This window comes from Dermacentor andersoni, chromosome 5 (assembly GCF_023375885.2).
Source record: "Dermacentor andersoni chromosome 5, qqDerAnde1_hic_scaffold, whole genome shotgun sequence".
In the NCBI taxonomy this organism is placed as follows: Eukaryota; Metazoa; Arthropoda; class Arachnida; order Ixodida; family Ixodidae; genus Dermacentor; species Dermacentor andersoni.
In genome coordinates this window covers 188,199,307-188,226,042 of record NC_092818.1, presented here as the reverse complement: position 1 = coordinate 188,226,042, position 26,736 = coordinate 188,199,307, and the positions used below count along the sequence as shown (strand labels likewise).

The window sequence follows — 26,736 nt, the reverse complement described above, 5'->3', positions numbered from 1 at the left end:
GCGGGTCGTAATACGGTTTCAGGCGGTGGACATGTACTGTCTCCACTCACGACGGCGCAGGTCTGGTGGCACTGTGAGCGGCTCGACGATGTATGTAGTTGACCGGTGAAGTGGCATCGATGATACGGCACGGACAGTGATAACGTGCCAGGAGTTTGGAAGAGAGGCCAGGAATGTGGGCTGGTATCCAAAGCCATACAAGCGAACCAGGAGCAAAGTTATGCGGTGGTTGATGAGTACGGTCATGTCGTGTCTTTTGACGTTCTTGAGTCTCGCTAGTCAGAGCACGTGCCAGCTGACGGCAATCTTCAGCATATTTGGCGACTTCGGAACGCGGAGTATACTCTGTAGCGTGAGGTTGGTACGGCAGTATGGTGTCCAAAGGGCATGAAGTCTCACGGCCATACACAAGGAAAAAGGGGGAAAAGCCGGTAGTCGCTTGCGTTGCGGTGTTGTATGCGAACGTAACAAAGGAGAGTACGGTGTCCCAATTGGAGTGGTCGGATGAAATATACATCCGCAACATGTCGCCAAGTGTGCGATTGAACCGTTAGGTCAGACCGTTGGTTTGGGGGTGATACGCGGTCTATTTTGGGGGAATTATTCTGCACTCAGCGAGGAGGGCTTGGCTGCCCTCCGACCGGAAGACATGGCCCCTATCACTCATTAGTTCTATGCCATCCCAGTTATATCCTATCTTAGTTATATCCCATCCCACACTTTTGTCCCTTGCACTGTTGCCTTCGGGTACCCCCAGACCGGGTGCGATGCATTGAAACCTCCGCAGATCAACAATTTGCTCCCGAGCTTGCTAAACTCAGTAAATAGGTAGTGGAAGTTATGGGTGCGGGCACGGGGGGAACTGTAAATATTTAGAATAAAGAGACATTTGCTGCGTTTATGAGGTGTGATATGACTTCTAAAATTTGGTGAGGGATGTCGGCGGCCACGGAATGAGTAAGGACCGTTAAGCGGTTGGACACGAGGGTCCCCACGAGCTGCAAGTCGTTGCTGTGCGCTTCGTATCCCACGAGGGAGGGGGCGCAGTTGGGTTCCTGAAGCAGAACGATATCAGGAGCCACCGTGGTCGCGGCAATGTATTGCTGCAGGGGGCCCCGCTTGCGGCGGAAACCCCTGCATTTCGACTGCCATACGACGAGTTGAACCGTGTTACATGTCCTCATCTCCGGGTTTGAAGACTGATGGGCGCGTATATGGGTGAGAGCGTCTTGTGCTCACGGTAGTTGTCTGGACAGGGGCCAGCTCCTGGCGCATTTGCTGTAAGTTACGCTGGGTTTCCTGCTGTATCGCGGTGGTAGAGCGGTGACGTTGCTCGTTATCAGGTAGTGGAGTGCGGTCACCGTTTTGTTGATTGTGTCTTTTAGTGCAGACACCACCTCATTAAGCACTTAGCGGAACTCCTGTCGAATGTTGGCACACGCGGTCTGTATCTCGCGTCAAAAGTGGGTATCCAGAACCTGCATCTTAGCCTCCAGTTCAGAACGAAGCTGCTGAAGCGCATTCATTTAGGAGCTCTGTGTGGTCTGTGAGGGTGAAGTGGAGTTGGGGGACTGACAAGAAGAGGAGGGTGAGAGCAGGGGAGGGCTGTTTGCCCAGCTTACCTCCAGAGGTTCCGCCGAGTTGTGCTCGGCCTTAGGGGCCTTGGATTGCTGACTTTGTTCTCTCGGCAGCTGGTCCGCCCGAGGTGTCTTCGACGGAGCAGCGTTCTGTGAAGTGGTCATCCGTTTTGCTGGTGGTGGGCGTGACTCAGTCCTGGAGCGGGTGCGAGGGCGGGCCTTGTTTCGTGACTTCGCTTGGGAACGGGACCTTGATCGGGACTTCCTACCCGGGGTTGGGCCTGTCAGTGTTTGCTCGACTAGGGTTAAGGATGAAAGTGTAGGCTGATAATTCACTTGGTGTCGTTGTTGTTGCTGCTTTTGCTGTTGCTGTTGCTGCGCCTGCTCCTGCTGAAGCACCTTCCGAACCCGTTCCTTCTTGAAGGGGGCCGAACACGGGCGGTGCAGCCCCCGTTTGTGGTGGAGTGATCGCCCCCGCACGAGCGGCACTTGGGCAAGCAGGAGTGTCCCTGTATCGGGTTATTAACGCCGCATATCTTGCGTACAATGCGGTCCGGTCTGGGGCAGTTGTCACAGTGATGCCTCAACTGGAGGCAAACTGTGCAGATCTGATGGCGGCGACGATGTACGTAGCAGCGGTATTCGGCTCCATATATAGTAGCGAACGTAGTGGGGGACCCGGAGTCCTGCGAAAGTGAGGAGGGCCGTGTTCGATTTTCCCATCATACGTGCCTGCAGGACGGTGAAGCCCGGCGTAACGAGATGATCCATAAGTTCTGACGGGGTCGTTCCCGGGCCCACACCGGAGATGATTTCTTTACACGGATTGTCGGGCGCCGCTATATAGACCGAAACGGGATACGTGCGCTGGCCCAGGCGAAGGTGTTGGACGCTGTACATGTTCAAGGCGGTGTGTTCATGCGGCTTGCTTATAACGGCAAGATTCTGTTCCGGGCGTAGGCGAAAAACAAGCCGATCGACTTGAGCCGGGGGCAAACATGCGGCCTCCCCAATGGCTCGGGTCAGGGTGGGACGAGTCCACTGGTCCAAACATAGCCCTCCATATGGACGCAGGATGGCCTTGTAGTCGTGGAGTGGCTAGGGGGGTGGCCGCAACATTACGTGCCGACACAGTTGGGAGATCTTGCCTTCAAACTGGCTGGTGTTCGTGTCTTGGTTCAGCGTCGTACACGGAGGTCGGCTTGCGTGCGGCGCTTCCTTTGAACCAGCACACATGCACAGCCGTCCTCGTTGGATCGTCACTAGTTGTGGTCATGACCGGAGTCGTGTCCATCGCCGCTGCAGCAGGCGCGATCACAGCACCCGTCGCAACTTTCTCGGTCGGAGCGTCCTCCATCTGGAAATGGAGTGCTTGTGGGCGCCGGCGGCGTTCACAGAAGGAAAAACGTTAAAATGTACCAGAACGTGCGTGGAAGACAGAGGCTCTCACTCGATGCGATGCAGATTCATGCAGGTTGGTCGAAAATGCGTCACTGTCCCCAGTCAGAACTCCCGGACAAAGCCGTCGGCAGGTCGAAGCTTCGACCACGCCTAAGCTTAGCGATTCCGTTGGGCGCCTGCGGCTGCCGTGGCCGCAAAGAGCCGGAGGGGAGGGGGGGGGGGTCACTTGGACGACAAACGGTGAAAATGTCACTCATCGGGATCGGGGTGGCCTCAAGATGATCCCAGTGACTTGCCGCGTCGATTGAAGTCAGGGGTCAGGATTCCGAATCATTTCGACCTCCGAAAACGAGTTGGAAAGCCATAGCCCATGCAAAGCACGTCCCGCAACGCCGGAGGAACGTCGGGTCTCCCTATTAATTACTTCTCTCCACCTTGCGGGTTTCCCTAGAACTATTACGTCAAACTCTTGACTTTGCTTCGAGTTGTTGATGGATTCGACTTCGCCCTGCCATCTGCTAGCCGCCTGGTTAGCTCAGATGGGAGAGAGGCTGTCCCGAAAAGGCGGTGGCACCGGGTTCGAGTCCCGGGCCAGGACTAATTTTTCTTCAACTACGAGGCTTTTTCTTTTGAGGAAGCCGTATGGGTTTCCTTTGTAGCAATTTGCTACGTCTAGGTGGAGGGCACACAGGGCGTACTGTACAGAGAAATAAACGTAGACGGATGCTGGCTTGGAAACCTGTGCCCGTGGTTAATAGTTAACACGCGTCCCCACCACATATTATGTATACCGCTGTTCATCGTATTAGGTCGCCGTCAACAGAGGTTTGAAGCTTCTCTGCAAATTCTGACACTTTATTTATTTATTTATTTTAAATACCTTACAGGCCTTATGGAGGCATTGTGTAAGGGGGGTTGCTTGTGAATTCTTTCTTTCTTTCTTTCTTTCTTTCTTGCTCACACGCAAGCAAGGCATTGATCCTGCATTAGGTTCACTTCCCCTTGCTCGATGGCTGACAAATTTCTTGGTCATCGAGGTTCAGACTAATGAGTTAAACGTGTCAGCTATGCTTACATGTGCTTCGCAAGCGTGCTTTGTGTACGTTGCCGAGCTTTGAATGGCCGCGCACTCTGACGACCAGCAGAGCCGACTCCGCAACAGCATGTACGGCCGTTTTCTTTTTTTTTTTTTCGCTGTTGCCCTCCGCTGGGCAGTTTTTGCTTTCACCATAAAAGAATAATTGAACATTGCCTGCAGGTCTCCGCTGTCACACAAGGCAATTTTGCTATGTCGTCCGGGGTGGCTACATGCTCCCTTGCTTGTTGTGTATATAATCTTGATTTTTAGTTCCTCGCCGCAGGATTTGCCTTTCGGCCGGGCAGCATGTTTTGCCTCGGTGGAACCGTGCTTCTTGCTTTCATAATCTATACTTTTTTGTAAGGTGCTTAATTCACTGATGGCTTTCACATCGGTTTCAAAGGACCGAACGAAGCCGGTCAGTTAAGCTGTTATAGCGTTGCTCGAAAGTCTAGTCTTGGAACCGTCACCGCATAGTGGTGAGTAAGCGAAGGTTCTGCTTAAATTTGATCACTAACGCTGGTGCTGCGTCGCTGCTTGTAGCAAATATTTTAAGGCAGCACGATAGCCTGCATTTAATTTTTTTTACGCTAGTGATTTGGATTGTCATATGCACCTTCCTCCGGGTTTTAGTATGACAGAATGTTCCCGACTGTAGCCTTTCGTTGAGTCCTTTGAAATGCAGACTTTCAATTGTCCTTGCTGATTGGCTCTTTCTACTAGTATGTGTAGTCCTACGAAAGAGTGTTTTGAAACATGTCCTTTGCTAGTAACAGTAATCAAATGAGCTTGATGACTGGCATCGTCGTGCTATACCCTATGTGAAGGTTAATTACTCTGTTCTTCAATACTGTCTTGCATGTTGCATCAATAGCGCCTGGGGTTTCAACTCCTTTCGTGCTGTACAAACAATGGTAAGTGTCACGTGTGAATCCGGAATTACTGCCCATTGTAGGCTTTGCAGTTTAAAGGAGAGGGAACACTTATGCTTGCAGAGAGCCGTTTGAAAACCAAGGAGTGTTGTGAAAGTTTTCTGAGAGACGGCTTGAAGAGCACTGTAGCAAAAATTACTGCACGTGGTCATCGCTTAGGAACTTGCAAGATGTAGAGTGGAAAGGGTAGGCTGAAGTTGGGCAGCTTTGACAAAGGATCCTATGCAATGACGCGGGCGTGCTCCACCAACTCTTCTCACATTCTTTAGGTCATGTTAACTATTTGCCCATCTAATTTAGGGTACTGCCTAGTAAGATGTTTCTCACACATCAGTGTGTTATCAATGAATGCAAAATAGCCTGCCTGCAGGGCGGACAAACCGGGGGCAGTGAAGGTCACATGTTTCTTTTTTTAAATACAGAAGGCTCTTTTTCTAAACGCTCTCGGTAGTGTTGCAAATGCCATTCTGAGAAAAACTATATTTCTGCAGGCTATAGCTTATATGACAATACGCATTACGAACGATACACTTTGCAAAGACAGCGCCACTTTTCGATTTTCTCTCGTGCGATCTAAAGTTAGGCACCGAATGTTGAAGAAAGGCGCAGCGAAGATATACTCGTTTATTCCCGCTATCTTCAGCTGCGGGCTTGCGGTCAACACTTGCGCAGTCTTGCGGTTTCTCCGCTGTCACGTAGTCCTTTTCAACGGTGTATCGGTTGGCGTAAAGGCTGGCGCAAATGCAGTCACGTAACAAAGTCCGAGAGTTTAGACCGTATCTGGAGGACTGCTGGCTGCCGGTATTTGTTTTCCTGAACAAGTGAAATCATGTTATAGCTTTTGCTTTAATGGCAACGCATGTTTTGACTTTACAATGTTGTAACGACGACAAAAAGGGACGTGTAAGAGGATGTAGCTTCAGAATTGGTCCTAATTTGAATTATCAGTGCTCTTAATATTTGTGTTGCTTTTAAGTGGCATGGCGTGCTTTCGAGATCTTGCTTAATCTTCCTTTCGCAGATGCACGTAACAGAACGTGGTGTGGTGCGCACTGCAATATGGCTCCTTTCACTCACGGGTTTCATTTGGCAGACGGCCATAATCCTCAAGATGTATTTCCAGTACCCATTCTCTGTCACAGTTGTCGAAGAACTCCAGAAGGGTATCATGTTCCCAGCCCTCACTGTCTGCACGGAAAACTGGCAAGTCCACCTACGTAGCCTTGCCTTTTCGTTGTCGTTAACTGTTACAATACTTTACAACTTACAACGTTACAATACTTTTTGTAATTAATCTATGTTCATGTGTGACTGCTGCTGCCAAGGGTGGCGAGGCCCAGTCAGGCACGTTCAGTGCCTTTTGTCGCGTCCCCCAAGGCATTTCTGTAAGGAATGTCTTGAATAAATGAATAAAGAAAGAAAGAAAGAAAGATCATTATATAATAGACCTCGGCGATTGCGCTGGAAACTGATGTGTAATTTAGCTTTTGTTGTTAACCACACATAAACAAGATGTCGATAAAGTAATGAGAGACTTGTAGTTGAACGCCTTTTGGTTCAAAATTCTGAGCTGTCACAGGGTATATGAATCATTTGAATATAGGTATACTGTCGAAAGGGGGCTGCCGGTTACCAAGTGCTGGGTTTTTACTAGAAATGGTTTCTCTCTCACGATCTTCATTATTGTCACATTTAAGTCCTCTGCAGGACGAATGCCTCTCCAAGCGATATCTTGATACTTATTCTGTATGGGCCAACTGTATTGAATGGAGGCGTTTCACGTGCCTGAACCACGATTTGATTATGAGGCGCGCCATAGTGGAGGATTAATTTTGACCGCCAGGGGATCCTTAACATGCCCACAATGCACGGGACACGGGCGTTTTTGCATTTCGCCCCCATCGAAATGCGACCGTCGCGGCCGTGATTTGATCGCGCGACCTCATGTTTAGCAGCACAACACCATAAGCGCTAATCCACTGCGGCGGGTGTCGGCCGATGGCATCGTGTGCCTGCCGATTTCCTTGTCTAAGAACTTCATGTAATCTTTTGTTGCCGTCGGCTGCTTTCAGCTTCCTTTGGTAGCCTTTCCGTTTCACTAATATCCACTGGCTATCAGTTTCAGACATCACACGCACGATTTCTCATCCCCTTTCTGTCTCTTAATATCAAATAAAACTAACATGCCCAAGTTTTATCCCTAATCCATACTGCCGCCTTCATATATGATAACGCCGGGCCTGTTATTAAGGCGAAGGGATTAGACGGCTCATAGGACGAAAAATCCGATGTCCTGGGTTACAGCGTCCGACGTTATGGCTCCAAAATTCATAGGCATTCGAACCCACCGAATTAGGTGGGAGTAGTAACCTCGACCTTTGGTTGGACCAAGATTCAAAGGTACCAAAATTGATGGTGCCACCATTGTGCCACGTCCATTGGTAGGAGTCGAACCTACGATGTTTGGTGTTAATGAAGGCGAATTTAACTAAAGCCCGGTTAATTAAGATATAGCTAATTAAGGCACTCGAACCCACGACCTTTGGTGGGAGCAAAAAAGTCATAGGAAGCAACAACGCATTCGAGTGAGAATGTCGAGTAATTTATTGAATGTCTCGTGAGCGCGCAGGCTTCTGACTTCATCTTTTTTAGCGTATGCTAAAGTGACTGTCAACTTTTTTTACGGTACATTGCCCTTAGCCTTGAACTTAGCTTGCTTTGAAGTTTGCTTGTGATCCTTGAAGGTTCGGCCCGATAACTTAATGTTGGCACATTGCATTCATTATGTACCTTTTCTACTAATGTCATCGCTAGCTGCCGTTCATGACATGTGACTTTGCCACATGTCACCGAATCAATATTTACGAGTGTGCAAATTTTGTCCTCATGATTCTGTTGCCGTGTCGTTGTTTCAAGCGGCTACGATCAATCACGCACTCTAGTTCCCTCGCGAAGGCAACCATCATTTCACTATAGCTTTCTGCGTTTTAATTTACCCTATACCCATTAATATCAGGCATTGATGGCTCAGACTGCTAAAAATGTGTTACTTTCCTTTAGGATTAACAAGTCGGCCTTCTGCACCCTGTTGAAAAGCAACTGTGACGATAACAATGAGGTAGGCATGCAGAAAAAATTTTCTGTTCATGATTTCAGATGAGTAGCGCGGTTTCTTTCCAAACCGCGTGAAGCTCAAATATTTTCTATGCACAGACCTCTTGAATAACGTTCAAGTCTGTGCGCGCGCGACTACAACTGCTGGGCTGTGTCGTGGCGCTCACTGCGTTCGTGAACGCCGCTAATCTTGTTTGTCTTGGCAGTATCTTTTTGGCCTTGTTTGTTTCTTGTCATTATCTAGGCCTGCGGTTTTGGTTCAAGTCACCTATCTGCTATTCCGCAAGTTATTTTTTTAAAAGGTCTTTTTAAGATAATCGCGAGACTGCTCGCGAGGCTAAAAACTTCGGGAGTCGAGCGGCAGTCGTGAAAGCGTCCAGTCAGTGGTGTGCCTAGATGAGTCGAATTAACTAACTGGCTCGTATAATTTACTATAGTTGGTGAGAGCCTAAGAATTCAGTAGAAAATACACCGCTAACTCAAAAAGACGTTGCCTAGGTGCGCCAGCCAATTACGTTTGTTTATTTTCATGGCATCACGTCGGAGACGAACTTTTTCCAACATCAGTGTCTCGGGAACTATATGTCTTGGAGCGCAGAAGCACAGAGGGCAGATGCAATGCGGTTTTGTGGGCTGAGCTTTTACTGACTTCTTGGGTATTCATGAAGTATATTTAGTCGAGTAATTAGTACCGCACGTGGGCGTTCTCGGCTGAAACACCCTGTGTGTCTTGTAACGCGTTTGTTTTGCCTCTCATGACATGATCGCAAGCCTCGTCCCGGCCAACTGTCGGTGCTGGTACAAGACCTGGAGGCACAGGCCAAGGTGTCCATGTCCGCGGGTGACATGTTCGAGTGTTACTTGCGCTCCAGTGACCCAACCTGCTCGGCCATTCGGTGCAAAGAGAAGTACGTTAGATGCCTCTCTGCTCGTGTTGCATTGAGCACGACATACATGCTGAATACGCAGCTTCTCGTTAGAGCACTGGAATACAAGCAGCAGCATTGGATTTTTTCAGTTTAGAACAGTCCTTGGAATTGAGACACCAGAACGCTGAGTGTTACTGGCTGCCTTCAGTTCATGGGTTAGTTATATAGTCTGTCTAAACCAAGCCAGAATGTCCGTAGGGTATAAGGAAGGTGTCGCACCTTTCGGAAGTCCTAATTAATTTTGATTCTGGGGTTTTACATGCCAAAATTACGTAGTGATAATGAGACACGCCGTAGTGGGGAACTTAGAAACTCCTAAAAATCTGGTTTGTTATTGCCCGAACTCTATGTTAAAGAAGTTGAATGTTGGGCTAGTTGATATTTTGACATGAGAACCATCTTGAAATATCGCGCAACGGGAAGGCACAACAGAAAGGAAGGCGAACACAGGCGCCTGTGTTCGTCTTCCTTTCTGTTGTGCCGTCCCGTTCCACGCTATTTCAAGATTTTTCTCATGTCTATATTAGAACATTGCAAATGCTTCAATGTGGGGTCCCCATACGTACCTCCACTGAAAGGCTAATGCTTACTGGCACCTTCAACACAGTTACTGAACTCACAGAAGCCCACCTCACATTCCAATATAGCAGACTTTCTAACACAGCAACAGGTAGACACATTCTAGAAACTCTTTCTATCAGTCCTGCACCCATCATCAAGACTAAATGCACCATTCCACATCACATACACCAGAACTTCTGCATCCCCTCACTTCCTAAAAACATGCACCCTGTGCACCACAAACAGCGCAGGAGGCGCGAGCAAAGGCTCTCCCAAAACAATTCTCCACCTCAAAAGACGTGCTCTATGTTGATGCCGCCGAATATGGGAACAGAAATCATTATGCAATATCAGTCATTAACTCTCACGGCCAGATCGCTGCGGCCGCCTCCATTCCTGGCTCTTCCTCGGAGGAGGCGGAGGAGGCGGCCATAGCCCTGGCCCACACAATCCCAAATTCATCAGTTATCGTTAGCGACTCCAAAGCAGCCATACATAACTTCGGAGAGGGCAGGGTCTCTAAGCCAGCTCTTTTCCTCCTCTTGGCCCATCTTTTCCATCAAACTGTGGCATTAATCTGGACTCCCGCGCATGTGGGCCTTGCCGGAAATGAGGCGGCGCATGCCAGTGCCCGAGGATTTACAGTCCGGGCTCAGGCATCAGATGTGTCGGACCTCGCCACGGAGGAGGCGCCGTTTACAGCGCTGGATCGGCTTATTACCTACCACAACATCTGCACACACTACTGATCAGACCGTATAACCTTTCCGCCACTCATGGGCAAATCCCCGCGCAGATGTGAAGTTCTGTGGCGACAGCTGCAGACTCGTACCTTTCCCTCACCTTACCTCCTCCACTGCATTCATCCCTCCTTTTACCTTTCTCCCTCTTGTAAATTCTGCGTCTCTCCCAAAGCAGACTTAAACCACATCATGTAGGGGTGCCCTAAGCACCCCCTTCCCTTAGGGCAACCCCTTCCCCTTTCCTCAAGCAATTAATATCTAGTGAGGAGCAGTAGGAGGCTGCCTTGCGCAGCTCGAAGCTTCAGGAGCCATCAGCTTCAGGAGGCCATCCTGAAGTGGGCTGAGAGGATAGAGGAGGCCTACTTCAAGTACTTCCTCCCCCCACCCTCTATTCCGTTGCCCCCTTCCCTTTAATGAGGGATAAATAGTTTTTCATTGATTCATTCATTCATTCATTCATTCATTCATTCATTCATTCATTCATTCATTCATTCATTCATTCATTCATTCTATCCTTCATTCATTCAAGTGTTCCACTATATGCGAGCTTAATCGTATGCATGTTTTTGTAAATGAAAAACAATTGAAAGGGGATCGTATCTGGAGTACGACCACATTGACAGCAATGAAACAGGAACAGCACGTCACCAAATGTATGTAGAGGACCGTGGTCGTTGAAGGAGCAGTGGCTAATACTACAGCACCGCACATCATTTTAATAGCATGCAAACATTATGAACTCATCTAAATGATAAATTGATTTTCCTAAGTCGAGAAAACGATCATAATATTATGCACTGAGTCATTAGGAGTGAGGCTACTCCATGTGCCTTCCCAGCAACTGTAGCCTATTCTGTAGCCTCAGAATAGTTCGGAACAGTCACCACTTGCATCTATCTTTCATCGTGGTAGTAGTAGTAGTACAGTAATTGGTTGTTTATTTAATGGATAAATAGATAAATGAATAAGTATAAATAAACAAGTCAAAGAAGGAAAGGGAAGGAAATTACTGCTCATCGCACTGTAACTGTATAGCGTAGCGTGCTGAAACGTGAACCGAGAGGGGAGTAGGGAGAGTGAAAGCCGAGGGAGAGAGAATAACAGAGAGGAGGAAATAAAGGAGAGAACTATTTACATGCATACAACAGAGCGAATAGGTCAAAGTTGCCGATATTTCGCTTGTGGAGTGACTTCCTCAAGAGAGTTTGTCAACCGGCCCTGCACATCGGCACCACTGTTACGTCACACATAGAGCAGTCGGGCGGTGACGCCTGACTGCTCGAGGAAGTCACACAGTTGTGGGCTGCCTCTCGCACCGGAGAGTTGCCGCTTGGCCATAAGAGCGCCTCGGCGTTGTCGGCCGGTAGTCCATGTGCCTCGTAGTAGCAGCTCACGAGTTCCTCTCGCGGTGCCTCAAGAGCGCTGCACCGAAGGAGAGAGTGTTGGAGGGTCTCCACTTCACGGTCGAAGGCTCCAATAAGTGTTGCTCACACTATGACTTCTAATCGAACAGAACTGAATATTCGATAACGGAAAGGGGGCTCCTGTTTCCTGTAATTCCTAACAGCCAGTTCTTTCACTCCATGTGCACTGTATTCGCATCTAATAAAGGCCAATTATTACCAGAATATAGAAGTAATTATTAAAAATTTACTACCACTTTTTCAGCCACGTTGCCGTTGAATTGGTTGCCATCTCATCTTAAGGTACCACCTGACCTTGTATACGCAATGCCTCATGACCTCGAGCGTACCGGAATCTTGGAAGAACGCCAACATAATCTTAATCCATAAGAAAGTGGACGCCAAAGACTTGAAAAATTATAGACCGATCAGCTTACTGTCAGTTGCCTACAAGCTATTTACTAAGGTAATCGCAAATAGAATCAGGAACACCTTAGACTTCTGTCAAGCAAAAGACCAGGCAGGATTCCGTAAAGGCTACTCAACAATAGACCATATTCACACTATCAATCAGGTGATAGAGAAATGTACTGAATATAACCAACCCTTATATATAGCTTTCATTGATTACGAGAAAGCGTTTGATTCAGTCGAAACGTCAGAAGTCAAGCAGGCATTACAGAATGAGGGTGTACACGAGCCGTATGTAAAAATATTGAAAGATATCTATAGCGGCTCCACAGCCACCGCAGTCCTCCATAAAGAACGCAACAAAAAAATCCCAATAAAGAAGGGTGCCAGGCAGGGAGATACGATCTCTCCAATGCTATTCACAGCGTGCTTACAGGAGGTATATAGAGACCTGGATTGGGAAAAATTGGAGATAAGAGTTAATGGAGAATACCTTAGTAACTTGCGACTTGCTGATGATATTGCCTTGCTTAGTAACTCAGGGGACCAATTGCAATGCATGCTCACTGACCTGGACAGGCAAAGCAGAAGGGTGGGTCTAAAAATTAATCTGCAGAAAACTAAAATAATGTATAACAGTCTCGGAAGAGAACAGCAGTTTACAATAGGTATCGAGGCACTGGAAGTGGTAAATGAAAACATCGATTTAGGGCAGGTGGTGACCGTGGATCCGGATCATGAGACTGAAATAATCAGAAGAATAAGAATGGGCTGGAGTGCGTTTGGCAGGCATTCTCAGATCATGAACAGCAGGTTCCCATTATCACTAAAGAGAAAAGTGTATAACAGCTTTGTCTTACCAGTACTCACCTACGGGGCAGAAACCTGAAGTCTTACGAAAAGGGCTCTACTTAAATTGAGGACGACGCAACGAGCTATGGAAAGAAGCATGATGGGTGTAACGTTAAGGGGATAAGAAGAGAGCAGATTGGGTGAGGGAACAAGCGTGAGTTAATAACACCTTAGTTGAAATCAAGAAAAAGAAATGGAGCATGGGCAGGGCATGTAATGAGGAGCGAAGATAACCGATGGTCATTAAGGGTTACGGACTGGATTCCAAGGGAAGGGAAGCGTAGCAGGGGGCAGCAGTAAGTTAGGTTTACGGATGAGATTAAGAAATTTGCAGGGACAACATGGCCACAATTAGCACGTGACCGGGGTAGTTGGAGAAGTATGGGAGAGACCTTTTCCCTGCAGTGGGCGCAGCCAGGCTGATGATAATGATGACTTCTACAGATTGCAGACACCATCATCATCATCGCAAGCATCATCATCATCCCCAACCCCACCACCGTTCTATTTTTATGTCTACTGCAGGACGAAGGCCTCTCCTTACGACCTCCAATTCCCGCTGTCTTGCGCCAACTGATTCCAACTTGCGCCAGCAAATTTTCTAATTTCATCACCCTACCTAGTTTTCTGCCGTCCTCGACTGCGCTTCCTTTCTCTTGGCACCAATTCTGTAACTCCATTCGTCCACCGGTTATCCACCCTACGCATTACATTGCCTGCCCCACTCCATCGGCTATCGCCGTTCGTTCTCTGATCCACACCGCTCTGTCCCTGTCATTCAACGTTACGCCTAACATTCTTCTTTCCGTCACTCTTTGCGCGATCCTTAACTTGTTCTCGAACTTCGTTGTTAACCTCCAAGTTTCTGCCCCATACGCTAGCACAGGTAGAATACAACGATTATAACTTTTAAACGACAGTGGTAAGCTCTCGGTCAGGATTCGGTGACGCTAGCCGCAAATTTCTGCACTCCATGTAATCAGTCACCGTTTTTGACTGTAATTGTTTTATGTTATTAAAACATCTTCAGTTTTATCGTGTTAACGACACTGGTAATACGCTGTTTTTTTAGCTACGAATAACTGCGGTGTATTTAGGTTTTCTAGTCAATATACCCTCCGTATGAGCGTATAATACACATTTGTAACCTTATTATATGCAATTAACTGAAACTGAAACTTCGGATCACGAATTTTAGAGCTGGATAACGAAGTATATTCGATTCGTTTTTTTAAGATATCGGGTGTTTGCACACCCCTACTATTTAAAGCCAGTAATTGCGATTGCCAGAAATGAAAAAGAAAAAGACAAGAAAAGTGAATTGTCGCATGCGGGATGTTGATGCTGGCAGCAAATAATAATAATAATAATAATAATAATAATAATAATAATAATAATAATAATAATAATAATAATAATAATAATAATAATCATAAAGCAATTTTGGCTCCCAAAATTCGGAAATGGATATCTTTAGCGCAAGTTTGTGAATCAACAGTGGTGGAACGTGGGATCTCTCCGGAGTCAACGTTTCGATCAGGAATATTGTCTTCGTCAGGGCAAGAAACGACGAAGACAAGTTTCCTGGTCGAAACGTCGACTCTGGAGACGTCCCTCGTTGCACCACTGTTGTACAGTTGAACTCTATATTTCTGCGTACGATTGTCTTGTCTGGATGACTCTGCGTGTGCAGCATAGTGCGCACGTACTTCCGCCACCCGAACCACATGTGCTACACGCTGGACCTTATAGAGTACGCGGAGTCGGAGAGCACATTTCTCCAGTGCAAAGCGCCTTGGACATGGGGTGAGTAAAGGATGTACCATGATTGCACAACCCATATCTCTTATCTCTTTGTCATGCCAAATGCGCGGCGTAAAAAGCAAAATTCCCCCATTAGGCAATCAGCGGACTGATTTGAATGAACTTCGTTTCTAACCCCCGCGGGAGCAGCTGCTTTTTTTTGCTCTCTTTTGCTGGCTTTCAGATGGTTTCTGTACAGAAACTGAGAAAGCTCGAGGCCCTAAAGTGAAGCATCAAGATTTTCTTTTCTGTTAACTGCATGCGTTAGAGCGTTCTTCAACGTCTATTGAGATTTATGTGACAGTGTCTTCGCATTGTGTCTGTCATGCCGTTTTGTTCCGTTTTTATTTTGCACATTTCCCTCTCCTTTCTGCTCTTTTCGTGTCTTATTATTTGTCAAATATCTAGGAATGAAGCAGTCGACATACGCAAAATGTCAGCCGCTCGGAATTACTTCGTAACAAAATAGCATCAAAGAGAACGGGGCGTGACAGGAACGTGTCCTGAGTTGACGGAACAGAATAGAGCCGTATAGAACAAAGCACAGTAAAGCATAGCATAGGAAAGCAAGACAAAATAGAACAGATTTAGAACAGCTGCAACTTCAGCAGTTTGGTAGGCGTTCACGCTACTGAATGGCAAGCGTGGAAACACGTACACAAGAAGAAACGAACAGGACAAAAAAAAAATATAAGCAATGCTTGGCTTGTCCTGTCCTAAACCAACAGGACAGCCCAAAGACAGGCTTTTGTTGTCCTGTTCGTTTCTTGTGTCCATATTCGCGTGCCTGCCTTATATTAGCATAAAACAGATATGCTGCGATTTCCCAGTTGTGTTGATGACGCTCGATGTGACCATGACGCGCTGATTCCGCTGTTTAGCTACGACAGTTATTCATTCATTCATTCATTCATTCATTCATTCATTCATTCATTCATTCATTCATTCATTCATTCATTCATTCATTCATTCATTCATTCATTCTGCCGTGCTGCGCGCGATGCATTTCCTTCAGAGCTCCAAATGAATGTATACTGGACCACGAGAGCTTCGGGGGCCATCGAAGACACGAATAAATTTCCGGTGATTGTACATAGACCTGAGACGTGCCTCCCAGACAAACTGTCTGCTATCGTGGGAGAAACCGGTGTTGAATACGCGCTCTCTGTGACGCAGGTACGTGCAATTCTCTCGTTATAGTGAATAATGGTACATGTACGTGAAAAATCGCTATCAGTACAAAGCGGTCAAGTCGAACATATGCAGCACCCGAGGTAACAGAAGAAAGAAAGGGTTAGCAATGTGTTTATTTCTCGATGTAAGACACATTAGTTTTAGGCTTAAGAAGGGAATCAAGAAAAAAATATGAGGATCACACATGTGAAAAGGTCCCTTTGATTCCTTAGTGGCCACCTCTATGCAAAAACATTCTAGACGAACGTAGCATTCTCAGACAAACAGCTTAAGGAACTTTTGAGAAGTATTGAAACTTTCTTGATTAGTTCTAGTCAATAAACTATTTGCGTATACAATAGAAAACATTCTGGCGACTTCCCAGCACAAGTGCTAACAACATATAGACGGTCGGTTCTATTCACGCAGAGTACTCCGTTATAATAATAATAATGGGCACAGTTTTCAGTCAAGCGTGTATTTGGTGTAGACGCGTGTGTGCAAATGTGCAACTGTTATAATATGAAGGTAATTTACGATACCTCAGATGAAGCATAATATCAGGGCCAACTACGATTTCCTATTCAATTACATCTAAGATGTGGAAATGCGTTTATGAGACAGTCTCCATGGACCCATTAGAATGAAATTCGTCACATTTGAAAGAAATTCTACTGAGTCTAGAATGCATAATTCTCATTCAAGGCCTGGAATTAAAAGAAAAAAAAAACTTCCGTGTGTTGTTAACATAAAAAAAAAATTGAAGCACAATGTTTACAAATCCACAATTGCACCGAAACAGATATGCCAGTTCTAAAAACTGTATCTGTTAAAGCATCTCAAGAAGAAAAATTTGTTATCTTAATTTACAGGATATGTGACATGGTTGCGTTGTTGCAGTTGTTGCATAAGTCCCACTAGAAAATTAGTGGTATATTGGAGAGTGTTGTATAATGCATTAATTCTTTCCCCGCTTTAGATGTCCTAATAGGTTTAGTTTACAGAATTGCAACATCTTTGTGTTTACCTAAACTACAGAGTTAAAAACTTGGCACTTAAGTTTCTTTCGCAATTTTCAACTACCTTTGTCAAAAAAAAAAAAAAAAATGCAGATCCCACGCACTGTGGGAATCGATGTAAGCGAAGCTTTCTGTGCTGTTTGCTTTGATTGACGATAATTAGTTGTGATGTTGACGGCGAATGTTTAATTTCTTCAAAGTTTGTCCAACACAAGAGTGGTGAGTTCATGTTAAACGTTACCTTGCTTGCACCACTGCTGTTTGTCTGCGTATAGTACACAAAACACAAAGGGAGATGTGTTTGCTTGAGGCGTTGTTGTGCGCCATATTCATAACCTCTGAGAGGGTTGAGTATTGTCATTGCCTCACATGGTACATGGCATCATGGCGAAAGCATTAAACTTTAATTGCATTATGGGGCTGTACGTGCCAAAACAACAATCGGATTATGAGGCAGGCCATAGTGGCGCACTCCGGATTAATTTGGCACCACCGTGGTGTTCTTTAACGTGTCCCTATATCAAAGTGCGCGAGCGTTTTTTATTTCGCCCCCGTCGAAATGCGGCTCTCTCGGTCAAATACGCGACCTCGAGCAATGCCATAGCAGCAAGGCTATCGCGGCGGGCACAGAATTGTTGATTTGACGTGTGACCGCTTCCGCTGTGTCACCTATACCCTGCGGTTGCGCGTTAGTTAATGCGGCTCTGCTTCTGTACGCCTTGCGTAAGTTGACCGCTAGACATATTTGCATTGTTTTATTTTTCAGAAATATAGCGGAAACGCACCGTACCACACCTTGAACTTAAATTTATCTAGAGTTTACTTGCCTTCTCACGTAGCCTTCTACATATCCCCCCCCCCTCCTTGTATTTGTATAGGAACTGCGAGTGAAGAGCGGCAAGGACAGGCGTTTGATACCTTCCTTTCGTAACCAACTGGCCCAACTTGCCGTCTTGATGTTTATCACTCGTTTCGCGACTGCGTTGGTTCTACTCATTCTCTGCCTCCTCTCCCCCTCCTCTCTTCCATTCTATCTATCTTGCACGGTGGTAGAAAGGTAAGCGCTTGCGGGGGGTCACGGATAATTACAGTTGTCAAGAGGCTAATATGGCGACGATCCGGAGCTCCAGAGGGCGTTGTGCGCATTCGACGCGGTTAACAGGCAGTCGCCATACAGGGACAGGAAATGCCTCGGGTAAAAGAATATAAATACCGTAGTATATGGATAAAAGGAGGCAATAGATATATGGAAACACAGGAAAAAAGAACAGTAAAGGGGAAGAGAAATGCAGCCGTAATGAAACACAGAGCGCTATGGGGTTACAATACGTACGAGCTGCTCCGGTATATGTGGAAAGGTATAATGGTTCCAGGACTTACTTTTCGAAATGCGGTTATTTGCTTGAAATAAGAGGTACAATCAGGACTCGATGGCAACCAAAAGTCAGTGTGAAGCCTCGCATTGGGCGCTCGGTAGACTACAAATGAAGCTGTGCAGGGTGATATGGACTGGGCAAGTTTAGAAGTGAGGGAAGCCCAATGTAAAACTGATTATGAAGAACGACTAAGGGATATGGAAGGAAGTAAATGGGCTGGGAGAGTGTTGAGGTATTTGTACAGGAAAGACATCGATTCACAGTGGAGGAAAAGAACTAGGAAAGGAAGCTTACCAGCAAGTATGTAGCCTGTAGGGTGAGCAACACAGTAACAAAGAACGTCAAGCGGAAACTCAGAGAGGCTGAAATAATCTCATGGGTGGCGGCAATGAAAAAGAAACCTGCCATGAGTAACTATTTAAGAGGAGAAAACGAAATCAGGAAAGAAACAATTTATGATAACTCAAAGGGAAGCGCATTACTTTTCGGAGCGAGATCAGGATGCCTTAGAACACGTACCTATAAAACGAGATATAAAAAGAAAGAAGAAGCATGTGTTCGCTGCGGTAAAGTTAGGGAAACGATGGTGCATGTTTTATTAGAATGTGAAGATATCTGCCCAGCGGTCGATTTAGGAACCACAGGCCTCCTTGAAGCCTTTGGGTTCAGCGAGAGCAGGGGTAAAGTAAACATGTTCGCAATAGAGATTAATAAGAGGGGATCGGAAGATTGGTGGAAGAAAAGTCGGGAAACGACAAAAAACGGAGACGTACAAAAACAAAGTTCACAATAGGGGGTCAGAAAATTCGTTTATGGGAATTCATCGTGTTTTCTTTTTTTCTTTTTAAACCTAAGTAGGACATTAGGCTGTATAACAAACCCACCACCCCATTCCAAAGAGGACGCTCCATCCATCCATTCATCCATCCATCCATCCACCCACCCACCCACCCACCCACCCACCCACCTATCCATCCATCCATCCATCCATCCATCCATCCATCCATCCATCCATCCATCCATCCATCCATCCATCCATCTGCAGTCCAAACGAGTTTTTCGTGTCTCTTTTCTTCTCTGCCACGCTCCTTCAATGTATATACACGCTCTGAACCACCCCCGACGCACTGTGCCGGTCAGCAGCCACAGCAGCAGCAGCAGTGGGAAAGTCGAAGAGAAAGGCAAAGAAAGCTTCGCTTTAAAAAAATTAAGGCCTAAAAAATTTGAATACTGCAACTACTATATATAGATTTCAACTTTTTCTTTTAAATGTAATTTCATCGAAGTCGGTGCAGTTGTTGCCGAGAAAAACAATTTCTCCGCTTCCATGTGTTTAAATAGCGGTTTCTGAGCTAAAGCTTTCTCTTAAGCTTCATTACCGGCCCTGACGAGTGATGACTGTACAATGGACACTTGAACGAGTCGAACATTAAGCTTAAGCTTGAGAGAAAAAAAAGTATTTTTGCTGCTCTGCCATTTGTTTACACTCCTTACACATAAACTGCTAATGTACCTCCTCCGTGTATACTAGATGCCGTTCAATACATTGATAGTCTTCTACTCGCAAACAGCAAACATTCAAACGCTTGCCACCACCTTATGCGTCCAAGTGCGCCGACTACACAAGGTTCGGCAAGCACAGAGCCTTCGGTGGATACTTGAATCAAGACGTGAGTATGAAACATCATAAATGCAAAGCACACAATGCCTTGTTTTTTTTTTTCCTCAGAGACGATGCGTATGCAGACAGTGAAAACGCTTTTGAAGTATAATTTTTTTACCATTTATGCATAGAACACAGACCTTATATTAAGCATGCTTTGCTTCTGTTATTTCGTCTACGTTCTTCCATGTCGTTTCGTCACTGCCTTATGGGGTTTATGGGCCTAGCAAAGGTGATGAAGTAGCTTTTAGCCTGTATTAATTTCTAGAAAGGTTTCTGGAATTGAACTCGGCTTGAATTCAATTAAATTGCGTTTTTTCATAATTCTACCTCACACCTCCCCTCCCTTTCACACACACAAATTGCAAGCCAGATTTTCTTACTTTTCTTTTTTTTCTTTTTTTTTTTGTCTGCTTCCGGACTTCTCTCGCTGCGTATTTCGTCGGTGCTGTTCTATACCCTTCAGGAAACATGGAATCGTGAGGACAAGAAACCGCATTATAGAAGTGATCAGCTAGGAGCTCAACTTCTACTACAAGGCTTTGCTGCAATGCCATGTGTCTAAACTGAGTTTATCGATTGCTTCCAGACGTGTCTTCAGGACTGTGAAATAATGCTCCAAACAACACACTGCGGCTGCGTGGATCCTGCGCTTGCATTTGCTGGTGCTGTTGGAGCCAGGGCATGTACACCAGGCGACGCTGGTAAGGAGCGAGTTTTAAGGTATTAAGGCAGCCTACGACAACGTAGACAGGGAGTTGTTATAGAATATTCTCAAGCACGAAGGCATAGAAGGCAATTTCGTGCAGCTTCTGAGGGAGATATATAGAGACTACCCAGTAAATATTGTATGGGAAGGCCGAAATTGTAATGAAGTGGTGGAACTTCACCAAGGATTGAAGCAAGGATGCCCTCTGTCTCCATTGTTGTTCACGCTTTATGTTAAGGTCGTAGAAAGACAGCTGGAAAACAGTCAGTTAGGATTTGATTTATCATACATGTGTAATGGACAAATGGTGCAACAGAATGTCCGCGCACTGATGTATGCGGACGACATAGTGCTACTAGCAGACAATGCAATATATTTACAGACACTGACTAATGTGTGTCGCAACGCGGTGACAAATCTAGGGCTTAAGTTTAGCACAGAGAAATAGGAAATTATGAGCTTTGATGAAGAGACGAGTGACTACGTGGTGTCGATTCAACAGCGAGTCATACCCATAGTCAAGCAATATAAAAACTTCGGCGTATACACTTACTCAAGCACCCACCAAGATAATCTGAAAATAAAATGGAAGCGGAATGCAGCAATAATGAAACATGGGGCCCTTTGGGGCCACAATAAATATGAAGTGGTGTGTGGAATCTGGAAAGGAGTCATGGTGCCAGTGCTGACATTCGCAAATGACATTCTGTGCCCAAAATCGAATATAGTGTCGGGGTTCGAAGTTAAACAAAGATAGGTGGCCGGTTGGCTTTGAGAGCCCACGGCGAAACCACAAGGGAGGTCGTGCAAGGGGACATGGGTTGTGCTTCATTTGAAGTCAGCGAAGCGTAGAGCAAAACTAGTTTTAAAGAAAGACTCAGGAATATGGATAAAAAAAATGGCGGCTAAAGTGCATAAGCATCTGTACCTAAAAAGCGCGGACACAGAAGGAAGGAAGTGGTCGAAAAAGGTGGCAACGAAGAACAGGGTAATCGAAAGTGTAGATAGACAACCAGGAGTAATCAGAAAGAAAGTTAGAGAAACAGATACAGCGAATTGGATGCAAAAAATTGAAACGAAAAAGATCATGGAGATTTACAAGAATGAGAAAAAAAGAAATTAAAGGGAAAATCTGTACGAACACGAAAGGAAGTGCCTTGCTCTTTGAGGCTCGAGCTGGTTGCCTAAGGACATAAACATACCGAAGCAAATATTCGCAATTAGATGGGGCATGTGTATGCTGCAGCGAAAATCCGGAGCCCACTCAGCACATTCTAATGGAATGCGAAGGGATTCACCCTGCGAGAACAGTACGTAAGGTACAACATCAAGAAGCGCTTGGATTTAAAATAGACGGAAGTATCAACCGGTCAGTAGTCGAGATAAGCAAGAGACGTTTAGAGTATTGGGGGAGAAAAAGCAAGGAGGAGACTTACACGACCGGATCCATTGCAGGCTTAGACAGCGGTAAAAGGTAGATAGAGAAGGTCAAAGAGGTGTATACAATAATGCTAGAAGAAAAATTATTTATAACATACCTGAGTAACTCAAGCAGGCTCGGTGACGATTTGTCCCCGCCCCGTTTCAAAGGGGATGCCAATAAATCATCATCTTCATAATTTTGAAGCACAAAATCAGGTTAGAATAATAAATGTCTCTTTAAAATATATTTTGTTTTTAAATAATTTAGATAAAACAGATTGATTACATGAAAATAAAAGGACGCCCAAATTTTCATCTTTTAAATTTCGCGCTGAATTCCCATCGCCGATACGTCAGTGTGACGTCACGGATTTCAATGTACTTTTTTGGGGGGGGCACTTGGCGGGAGGGAGGGGGGCGCAGTAACAATTCTCGAAACTTGCTAAGTAAGTTCATCCTTTGGCTTGTTTATAATACGGTGTAGTCCATCTTTATCGATAAAAATTAAGCGCGAGCAGAAGCTATCAAAGTTTAACATGTCACGGTAGCGGGAACCACCCGCTTCACCTGCCGTATTTCTTACTGCGTCTTTTCTTACTTTTCAAGCCTACTCTTAGGGTAAGAGTGGCTTTCTTGGTATTGTAAAACAGTACTTCACTACTACAGGTGAACTAATTTTTCTCTTTAAAATCGCTTTAAGTCATGGCCTCGTGGGAAAATGCCTTATTCACTTGAACTAGCCGGCATCCTGTGCCTATGAAGTATGTGAAGACATCACCTAATGAGTTTCTTACCGTTGCGAGTCACTGGATCGATTAGCACCGCTGTATCAACGCAACTGCTCAATAAAAAGATTATTCAGAATTCCCCCGTGAAGGATTCAGAATGAGCATGTACTGTCACATGTTGGTGGCGCGCTCTTGGCAACATGTTTTCTAAGTTTCGCCTCACTGAAGCCCGTAATTAAAAAAAAAATCCAACCTGACGCATTCTTACCGTGCTTATTTAATCTTAAAAAAAAAGGCAGAAACGGAAAAAAAAATGAGGGAGGCGTGAAGGAATAATGTATGTATCAGTTTCATTCTTTTCTGCTTCAGAGGTTTGTGTGGCAACTCTCAGTAGAAACAACACTTTCAAACCGTGCTACAAGAAATGCCGGGCACCGTGTATGTGAGTATTATTGCTTTCTACATTTTTAAAGCGAAGCTTTCTACGGAAACATGCCCGCACTTTGCTTACCGTGGCTGCTAGGTGCTGATGCTGCTGCTGCTGCTGCTGCTGCTGTCATACCGAATAGCTCACAAACAGGCTAACACTCGTATAAAGAGTCCGCTTATACGAGATATGGTGATGTCCGCGCAATACGTTAAAAATAATTATGTCACCAACTTTCGGATGCCCTTAACATCTATGTGATCAAATTCAAAATACTGTCCATTAGACACGATACACTTGTTCCCACCTCATCTTTCATTGCTGGAATCACCCTTGGAGGTCCTCTCTTGTGAAGCGCTTCAGCAGCGATGTCGTTTTCTTTCGAAGTGTCATCACATTCCCGAAATACCACCCCCGGCGCAACACCTTGCAATTGGGGAATATAAGAGAGTCGCGGGTGACTGAATCCGGTGAGTGGGGAGATGTTCCAGCTGAGTGGTGGAACTGCGTGCCTCGCTTATTATCACTGCAGAGGAGTGGGCGAGGGCATTATTGCGCTGCAGAACGTTAGCGCCCTCCTTTCGACAAATTTGGTCGCACGCGGCGCACACGAGCTCGAACTCTTCAGGAACTCCACTTGGAAAGCTGCATTGGCAGTTTGACCTCCAGGCACAAATTCATGGTGTCACGGCAGCAAAGAAACACGATCAACATGACTATGAGTTTTGCTTTGTTCTTCCGCGCTTTTCTTTTTATCCTTCTCTCATCTTTCGTTTTCATCTCCTTGCTCTGTGACTGCAGCTCGGTTGCATACTTGTAAATCCAAGTTTCGTGTCCGGTGACGAGCCTTCGCAATATTTTATTTTATTTTATTTTATTTATTTCGTACTGCCTGCCTGTTTTAGAGGCCCTAGGCAGGAGTGGGATATACATAAAGGGTTTAACAACCTAATAACATGTGAAACACAAGAAAGAAAAACAAAAGATAAAAGGTGGAAACAAGCAAAGCGTCATCTTGTTGCAATGCAAAAAAGAAGAAACAACAATAAAAAGGAAGAAAAAAAGGAAGGAAGATATCAAAGAATTCTGCAATACAGCACATGTTTACACAATGGCTTATACACAAAAAAATAAGGGTGCCCTTAACATGATATGATCACATAGTATATGGAATAGGACAGAGATCGTGGGAAACGTTTCGGGTCATAGATAATGAGAGCGTGCACAAAGGACGATAATTGAGCTTTGAAGAACGTTTTCAGGCAGGGCGTTCCAGTCATGGATGATTCGGGGGGAAAAACGACAGCTTAAATAAAGTGGTATGGTGCGAATACTCGTCTAACCTGAATGAATGTGATGAACGCGTTGGGCGCCGGCTACAAGGGGTAATATAAAATTCTTTATCTAGCTTTACATGTTCCCGATGAATTAAATATAAAATTTTTAGCCTCTCTCGATACCGTCTTACCTCTAGAGTTTCCAGGTTCGCCTCCTGTAAAAAAGCGCTAACTGATGTATGACGGCTAATTGATATGACTGCTGTCGTTTGAAGTTTTTCAATTAATGTGCAACATCCTTTTCCTCGCAACCCTTTCTCGGGAGTCAGCAGTTCCGGAATCATCATGGCACAAACCTATTTTCATTTCAAAAATTTCATTCAAAGTTACGTGAACAGACGCTTGTCCGAACCAAAAGCTTCTGATATCGTTCTAACAGTCATTTGGCGGTCACCGTGCACGAGAGGACACAATATAGAGAAATATCTCCAGCGCAACATCTGCACCCTGTCAAGCGCACCATTCCTTTATCAAAGTGAATCTTTCTCTGCCCTATTTCCCGGGGTTTGGCGCGTCTGCTTGGTCGGCTGCTCGCCGAGTAAAGTACGCCGGTCTAGGTGAGAGCGCAATGTAATCTGAGCTGATACTGGAGTTGGCGGATCCCAGTGCAACAGCGGTTGCGTAGATCAAATTGGCCGCATGCGTGATGCGGGGTTTCGCGTCGCGGACGTGCGCGCAATCGCTGTGAGCACTGCAAAATACGTTGCAGAAGATGAGCAGGTTTACAGCTTTTAATTACGTTTTTTTAGTAAAGCTTCTCTTCACACAGATTCCAAAATGTGCGTTGTATCTGCATGGTTTTATTTCCGATAATGTTTTTGTTCTCTCAGATGTGTGTTTCCCTTCTTTTTTCTTTTTTTTTGCTTTCTTCGACAGGGACACTTCATACGACGTTCGACTCACGGGAATGGGAGTGGCTTCGGTACGTTATAGCAGCGTGCATCAAAGTACGAAAGCCAGCATGCTCAAGCAAATTAATAATATGAGGTCTGAACATGTTAGCGGAATTCAAATTACGTGAAATTGGCGCAAATGGACGAAATGTGGCAAAAGACGCAACAAGTACAAGCACAGCGCCACTTTCCGCATAAATATATCTTGATATTAGATCGATATTGTTAGTACGTGATATCCACTAACAGAAGACGTAATACCGGAAAGTAAGTTTATCATTATGCAGAACCTTATCACTTTACTGGCAACTAAACAGGTAGTTAACTCACAGTAATGCTGAAACGCTAAATTATTATAACTCTCCAATTGCAGTGTTAACGGAAATAAGCGTCTAATATATGCTCGTATGCTTGGTCTGGTTCCAAAACTACCGTCCACTAAAAGAAGTACTTGGCACTGTTTACTCCATTACTTTTTGTTGCGCGTTATAGCTTCAGTATGCCTTAGCCTTAAGTACTAAAGAAGAAAAGGCAAGCTAAGTGAGACATATAAGTCATGTATAAGCCCGTTCGCACTTTTCTAATATGTGTTCTGATTTTTCTTTTCTCTCAATTTCTAGTCCAAGTTCTTAACGAGCGACGAGTAAGGAAAACAAAATTTCGTATACATAAAAAAAAAAAGGCACACTTGTCGACCGTGGAGCGACTGCTTTGTTCTTTTCATTGCAAGGATCAAGCATTTTGGTCTGACCGTAAAGTTCTCCTCGGACACACAGAAGATCTTCGTCTACGAGCCTAATCTAACGGTGAGTGACTTTGGCCGTTTACGGTGAGTAGCCAGCTAGAGCAATCTGCCTCACGTCCTGATCTCTTTTCCCCTCCTTGTTATTAAACTTTCTCGCTTTCTACTTCCCGCTTTCCGACGACGTGCTTCTCGCACCCTAAGTGGGCTCCAGGGAAGCGCGACGTGATCCCGCAACAAGTCCGATTCGCGGAGCCTGTCCGAAACAAAGAACCGAGAAAGTCAGTAGATCTCGGTGAGCAGTGCCGGTCTGCTTTACGACGTCACGTCGAAGCGCCGTAGAAGTGGACGAAACACGCGGCTCTTGTGCCGGCAGCAACCTTGGAAAATGCGTCCAATCACCCGTACTGTTCTTTATTGCATTCATTAAGGGACATCGTCGC

At 45.5% G+C, this 26,736-nt stretch overlaps 1 protein-coding gene across 1 annotated transcript; it reads left to right on the top strand.

Annotated features, from left to right (window-relative positions):
* Positions 1 to 6,009: 6,009 nt before the first annotated feature.
* LOC140212832 (uncharacterized) lies at positions 6,010 to 26,459 on the top strand. The gene is made up of 11 exons (XM_072288396.1): positions 6,010 to 6,191; positions 8,049 to 8,106; positions 8,874 to 9,010; positions 14,695 to 14,807; positions 15,616 to 15,980; positions 19,944 to 20,138; positions 20,625 to 20,739; positions 23,225 to 23,336; positions 25,535 to 25,675; positions 26,044 to 26,048; positions 26,200 to 26,459. The coding sequence occupies exons 1-11, from the start codon at positions 6,010 to 6,012 to the stop codon at positions 26,382 to 26,384; spliced, it is 1,608 nt and encodes a 535-aa protein (XP_072144497.1). The 3' UTR covers positions 26,385 to 26,459.
* The last annotated feature ends 277 nt before the right edge of the window (positions 26,460 to 26,736 follow it).

Excerpts from the sequence above, each read along its gene's own strand:
- LOC140212832 (XM_072288396.1), top strand. The coding sequence starts at position 6,010 with ATGCACGTAACAGAACGTGGTGTGGTGCGCACTGCAATATGGCTCCTT. Across the intron at positions 6,192-8,048 it reads ACTGTCTGCACGGAAAACTG|GATTAACAAGTCGGCCTTCT; the intron begins GCAAGTCCACCT and ends ACTTTCCTTTAG. Across the intron at positions 20,139-20,624 it reads ACAGTGAAAACGCTTTTGAA|ACGTGTCTTCAGGACTGTGA; the intron begins GTATAATTTTTT and ends GATTGCTTCCAG.